The 6,912-nt window shown below is 39.4% G+C and overlaps 1 protein-coding gene across 1 annotated transcript; it reads right to left on the bottom strand.

The window, feature by feature from the left end:
- Positions 1–276: 276 nt before the first annotated feature.
- LOC137939232 (mechanosensitive ion channel protein 6-like) lies at positions 277–6,322 on the bottom strand. Its single transcript, XM_068784460.1, has 5 exons — positions 3,993–6,322; positions 3,224–3,347; positions 2,365–2,658; positions 2,031–2,233; positions 277–839 (listed from the first exon to the last, which is right to left on the bottom strand). Exons 1-5 carry the CDS (start codon positions 5,792–5,794, stop codon positions 560–562), a joined length of 2,703 nt encoding a protein of 900 aa, XP_068640561.1. The 5' UTR covers positions 5,795–6,322; the 3' UTR covers positions 277–559.
- Between the last annotated feature and the right edge of the window lie 590 nt (positions 6,323–6,912).

Below are 6,912 nucleotides of genomic sequence, written 5' to 3'. Positions count from 1 at the left end.
AATGCACTTCAGTCCAATGTAATTCAATCAGGTTAACTATAGTTGAACAAGTATAAAACATATAGGGGAGGAACCTTGCCCTGGAATGTAATGAAATACGAGGTCCCCTGGAACCAGAAACAGAACCTACCCTCTCATTCCTTATGGAACCCAAAAGACCCACAGGCAACGGCAAATGCAGGGCTTTCTAGCATGGGCAAAACAACAAAAAAGTACTGTAGCCTACAAGAGAGCAGAACAGATGAGGCCAACTGTATGGAACAATAAGCCTTGAGAGACGCCTGCAAAAGTTCCAGAGGAACAAACTCATCGCATAATAAACAAAATTTTCTCTGTACATAAGGTATCTCGTTCCTGTGTTTATCTAAAATTATTTCTGCTGATTTCATGTCTCGGTCTCAAGTAAGTATATTCTACTGTATCTAGGAAAACCAGGAGAGAAGAAAATCTTTCGTCTCAGGCCATCGACAGGGTTCCCAGCCTCAGAATCAGTAAATCATGTAGTAAAGCTACTCTCCAGCTCAAAATACTCAGCTTAATAAACTTTTGATTTGTGCAATCAGGTGGTCCATGTAGATGGCAGTCTGTTGGAGGATAAGGGGGGCATATTTCTGACATTCACCTCTAGAGGTAGCATTCGGTACTCAATATCAAGTTCTCTGAAAATTTTGATCATCTCTTGGACCACATATTCTCTCCTAATCCATCTCTCCCCCATGTTCTGATAATTCATCCGGTGCTGCAGCCACACTGATAATTTCAACTTGTTCATTTCCTCCACTTCTCTAATCATTACCATTGGATCCGGATACCAGTGTTCATTCTTGCTCTCAATGTACCTGCAATACAAAGAAAACATTAGCTGCAAGCAGGTGATTCGTTCATTTATGTTTTCTCTGTTCTATGCTAATATGGACATGAAAAAATCCAGAGATAATTTGATGATCAGTTAGGCAGACTGAGAACATTTATTTGAATAATAATAGATTTTAGTAGAAAAACAATCATTTACAGTGCATTATAATTGTCAGCAGAAATGCAAAGAACCAAAGAAGAGATAAAATGATAGATACTCTTGCTAGAAAGAAAGATAAATAACTGATACAAGGATGCAGAGTATGAAGCTTTCAACAAAATTTCTCATTGTTAATCCATAACCAGGTGAAGATCCCTGGAATATGAAGCTCACTGCAGAATAGCATGACAAAGAGCAGTGATAGTCTCATAGCTTTATATGAAATGTGGTGAAACTAAGACAATTTAAAAGAGTTTTTCACATACACCATTAGCAAAAAGCATGCTAGATACATGAATTTGATGCTTTTCCTAGTCAAAATCAAGTTAATACCATATAAAGATATGAAAGGAGAAAAAGGGACGTCCAGAAAAATGATACTTGACCCTTGCTACTTAAGATGATGGTAATTCCCATAGAGCCTCAAACCATGTCACAAAGCAGACAACTACCAGAAATAAAGATAATAGCACAGGAAAACATGAGCTATCTATCCACAAAGAAGTACTACAATGAATTTAGTGCAGCACATATATCAGAAAAAGAAATGAAGATGCTAAACAGTTTACATCATAAGCATGTCTAAGAAGTATGACTGTTACTTCACATTTCAGCCCATTGTTCAATGATTCGAGGCATAAATATAATATCTACTCATATGTAATTCTATAGCCATTTAGAAAGCAACATTTCTTCTACATGACATTCAGTTTAATCTCAAAAACACCTTATGCAAACAGAGAAAAACATAAGTTCCATGCAAATAAGAGATTACAGATAGAAAAGGAGTCTTAATGTAACTAATGCAAAAGCGAGTTATTTCTTGCTTTGAGAACATTAATATCTGTATTTGTACATCAACTGTGTGCACCATGCCAAAAAATGTGAACAATGCAAAACATCTTCACAATAAACATCACATACTAGTGTGAACCTCAAGTAGGAAAAGTAGACTCCCTGCTTTGTAACTGAACTGTCAAAAAATAGAAAGAGAAGATCCAGATTGGTTGCTGACCTCTTGATTCTGTCTTTCATCACAGCAACCCTTTCCACTGGTGTAGCTACATGAATGCTAAAATCAATGGCATCACCCATGTCTGGACTCCGATAATAGTTACTGATTGGCTTGGTGGAAAGAACACTGTTTGGATACGTAATCTTCTGATTATCATACCTCAGAAAGATTGTTGTCAGGATGTTCATCTCCTCCACTACCATCTGCCAGAAATCACTTTTAAAAGTTAAAAAGAAACAATTTTAACTAACATTTTACCAATTAGAAGAAAAGGACAAGATTGTTAAAGCAAGCCAACCAACAATATGGACTCTTTAGTGATTTCGTCAAATACCTGGACAGCATCAATCTCACAGCGATCCCCAACATCAAATGGGTGCATCACAAATAAGAAGATAATAGCTTCGAATATTGTCTTACAGGTGTTTCCGAAGATGAACACCACCAATAGAAGCTGAGAGCTAATAAAGACGAGAAGATGCGTTGTGGCAATCCCAAGAATAAGAAGCCATATGACCACAATTATAATCCCCACAACAATATTTACCATCTGGTGAAGCTTATTCACAGCTGTTTTTGTGTCATTCAATGTCAAGGAAAGGGCTCTTCTCTCTCTGAATGCTCCAATCTGAAAATATAGAACAACAAATTGAAACATTTACAATCACATTTGAGTATTTATATTAATACAATAATGCATGACACATATTTCAGCAGAGACTACCACCATAAGCTTAGCAGTAAGAAGGACTCTGGGTTCTCTTTAATTACATTCGTATAAAACTTCGACCAGTAAATTTGTCTCTCACCCATTCCAAAAGAAAAGCTCCAAAGAGGAAGAGAACGCTATGTCTAGACCACATTAGTTTTCTGGGAAAGCAACTCTAACAAATTTTCAATATCATCATTATAAGAATGTCCTAACTCCATTTTTATATTCTCAGTTGTCCTGATTAATAAAGATGCCGACATTTTGACTCTTTCTAAAGTCAACCAAGCCTAGGAATTTCAAAGTTCAGAGAGTTTCAATGCTTTATGTCTAACTGTCCTTACTAATGCAATAGAGCTTTATCTTGCAAACCATGTGACTACTTGTTAAATTTTTACTGCTATTTACAAAATTATGAGGACAAAAGACTAATCACCTTTTTTCTTCTTTTTTTTTTTTGAAAAGAAAGGACAAATAATCATACCACCCAGTTCTTCAGCGCAGTTTTGCTGACCCTCTTGGTCTCATTTACTCCTTCAAAAAGACCCATAGTCTTTGTAGCCTCATCTTCTCCCATAAAACGCATCAGATCTTCCAGACAGATACATCTGCAAATTGGTTGAGTACCCAGATCAGTATTTCCAGGCGATGAAAGATTTTAGAGCAAGTGAAAGAATGGAAAAGTCATGGAAAGATTCTAAAACCTCTTTACTTACTATCAGTAAATTTGTAAAAACTTCCCTAGAAATTGCTTAAATGACAAATAGAACTACAAAGTACTACTTCAATGCTTTATAATGATAGATAAAAATCTCAACTTCTTTAGGAACCTCCAATTTCTTCTAGTTCTCATACAAGGATTCAGATGCCCTCAACTGGGCAGAAAATAGAATAGAAGACATCCAAAAAAGTAAATGTAAATTGTTGAGAGGAAGGCAAAAGGGCGTATGACATGTACTCTACAAAGCAAAGACCTGCCAAATGATGTTCTTACTTAAATAGATTATCCTCAAAGATCTCTCTCAATAGGAATTTTTTTTTATCTCAGACAACACAACAATTGTTGCTTAAGACATAAAGCTCCCAAACAAAACAGAAGTTAACATCTAGTTGAGATGTCAGGACATACCCAACTTCACATCTTACTTACTAATGCAAGCTGTCAGAAGACTATAAATCATAGAAACAGGGATCCACAGAATAAATTTAACAGCAACAGAAAATCAATAACAACTGAAACAACAAGTACTTACTTTGCTCCAGCCTTAGCAACGTTATTGAAAATCTTCTTTGCTGCTCTTTTGGCCTCATGCTCACTTCGAATCTGCAAAGCAGACTCATCCTCATCAACCTGGTCAATAGCTCCCAAACGTTCATCCAAAGTGGATAACACCCCATGCCTCACTATTTTCATCAGCCTCTTCATATTCCAAGCTGATATATTCTTCTGGTTCAGTCTATGAAGATGATCAATTGTTATCCCCTCCTCTTGGTTCTTAGACACCCCATCTGAAAGTCTAATGCTTTTTCCAGACATGGGACTGATGGGGCTGCGCTGAAGTCCACTCCCAGCCACTTTTGGGCTTTTAATGAAGGCTGCAGCTCTAAGGTCAGCTGGCACAGTAGCTCCTGCATTTTGAAGATTTTGAACTTCCGCCATGACCTTTTCTTCCTCATCTTTAGCGTTTTGGATCTCAACCAATGGTGGGCCAGACAAGGTTTGTATGACATACTGGTTGAATAATGCTTCCTGAATTCTGTCAAAATATGTACTAACATGAAAGGACGATGCCAATACCTTTACAAGGAGTGTCTTGACTAACCAAATCAAGGTACCCACAACGAGGCAAAGTAGAATTTTGGACACATAAGGCAAGACCTTGCCCTCAGTTTCTCTCTCCACCTTCTTATCGAATAAAAGGTGCCAAGCAATCAGAACCAGACCTAACCAGAGACAATTTTGAACGGCCTTACGAATGCCATACACAAAATACAACACACGTTTCCGCAGGAGAAAATTACGCTCAATAAAGAAGACAACCAGGCGGATACACCAGCCAGAAACCAAACGGCCACATATGAGAACTAGAACTAAGACTTCCCATTTCCAAAGATGTAGCCCCCATACTGTTTGTCTCTCCAAGAGGGGAATCGTAAGACTACACGCTAACCCAGCTAAGATGACAACGAGGCTCAGCCATTGGAAAACGGTCGCACAGTCCATCTTACCTTTCTTGAATTCGTCAGGAAGATCTTCCTCCAAGAAGGGGTCATCTTCTTCCTCATCCCGCTGCCTACTTAATATCTTCGATTTCAGCTGCCCGGACTTCAACTTCCCGGATTTTCTTTCTTCGTTTTGTTGAGGGGGGTCTAGCAGCCTTGACTTGGTTTTGGATCTCAGGAGACTAGAAGTCTGATGGAAGGATAAATTGGATGAGCACTTAAGGACTTGTCCAGAAGATGCCGATTTACGGGCATTGCCCTTGTCCTCCATCTCCTCCTCCGATGAGGAGGTGGTATTGGACCCATGGGTTCGTCGCCGCATGGTGGCCTGCGGCGAGATTTCACTTCGGCGGGACCTTGGAGGTTGGAATGAGACCCGCAGATCTTTGGAATTTTGTTTAGGACTTTCTCTGATGGGTGGAAGGTTTCTACCAGGCCGAAGCTCCTCCATTTCCAAATCCATATCTAATATCATTTCGCCAGAGGCTTGCTGTTTATGCAAGAACTGCCCAATCAGCTTAGATGGAGGATCGTCGCTAGGCGGTCGCTGGAAATTGAACTCAGACTCCGAGCCAGGCCCTACATTGGCCTTTTCTGCTTCATTATTCCAGAACTCGTAGCTCGACCCTCTCCAGACACGATTATCAACAGCCTTTGCTTCAGCAGATTGCTCCATGCTCCGGTCATCTCCGTCGATCTTTACAACAATCTCTGCACTATTTGCAATATTCCCCGGAACATTGTCATGTTCAGAGAGCATAGGAAGTGCTTCGGGGCCTCCATCACGTGTCGGAGAGCTATGATGCTTGAAGGATTTACGCAGAGAATCCATGACCGACCTCGCTTCACGCACCGGAGAATAGAAAAACAAAGATAATTGAAACCCAAATGGGATATCCAAATGGGTTCCAGATTATTCTCCTTTCCTGATTCTCTATCACTTTATCGCTTGAACTTTCCTAAACTTTATAAAAGGATCCTCGCTTAAAAAAAGTAACATAAATGGTTAACAGATATTACATTTGCAGAAGGAATCAACAGAAGTACCCTCGATCTCAGCTCGTCGTTCCATTCCAAGCACTCGCATTGGCTATGGCAACCTACCACAAATAGTTACATACGGAAAATCGAAGCTTGTAACAGCGACTGAAAGCAGAAATTTGAAAGACCAACTGATAAAGGATGCTATTTAGAAAAGAGAACCTCGCAGGAGAAGAACGCTGAAGAGGCTCGATGAAAAAACGTAGAAGCCCGGCCGCGTGAGACGCGAAAGTGATTCTCTAACATCTGCAAGTATTTCCCTTGAATATCACCGACAACCGTCCGTTTCCGCAATCAGAAAAGCAACTTTCCGCCTTCAGAAACGCATTACAGAACAGAGTCGAGAACAGTTGGCAGCAGCAGGTGGACGTGGCAGAGCTGTATTCGGAGTTCGGACGCGGCTCCGCAAATCCGCATGGCCAGCTTTAGTGCACAAACGTAGCCGACAAGAAAACCCCCTTTTATTTACATAGATTACGACAATGCCATCCCTTTTTCGTTGGAGCCGAAAATGAAAGCAGGACCCTGTTCCTGTGGTGGAGTTTGGGTTGACCCGTTGAGGCCAGCCAGGTTCGGTTTAATGTATTTAAGTATCTCTCTGAACCGAACCAATTTGTTTGGGGTTACTTTGTAACTTGTGATTCATCCACTATATTGGCTGGCTTCCAAAATATACAATAACATCAGATAAAAAGTCCAAGATGCACAAGTTAAAAAAAAGGCCTTTGGGCTTATGTCAAGTAGGTTTAACAAGATATTTTTTAATTTTTTTGTAACAATAGTGAAGACGGATGAAAAATAGCACTTATAATTTAGTAATTAAAATTTGTCAAATATAATATTTTTTAAACTATGTAATTTCATGCTAAATTAAAAGCTCAACTTTGTAACTAGTTTTTGCCTAACTCT

The sequence above is a fragment of the Aristolochia californica genome, unplaced genomic scaffold (assembly GCF_029961685.1).
Source record: "Aristolochia californica isolate CCGP_79_NKW_82.1479 unplaced genomic scaffold, dmAriCali1.0.hap1 SCAF_8, whole genome shotgun sequence".
NCBI lineage: Eukaryota > Viridiplantae > Streptophyta > Magnoliopsida > Piperales > Aristolochiaceae > Aristolochia > Aristolochia californica.
The sequence above is the reverse complement of the archived record's forward strand: the minus strand, read 5'-3'. Positions and strand labels throughout refer to the sequence as shown.

Coding starts and splice junctions, on each gene's coding strand:
- LOC137939232 (XM_068784460.1), bottom strand. CDS start 5,794: ATGGATTCTCTGCGTAAATCCTTCAAGCATCATAGCTCTCCGACACGT. Junction 2,234..2,364: donor GTGAGATTGATGCTGTCCAG/GTATTTGACGAA, acceptor GATTTCTGGCAG/ATGGTAGTGGAGGAGATGAA. Junction 840..2,030: donor ATGAAAGACAGAATCAAGAG/GTCAGCAACCAA, acceptor TTTGTATTGCAG/GTACATTGAGAGCAAGAATG.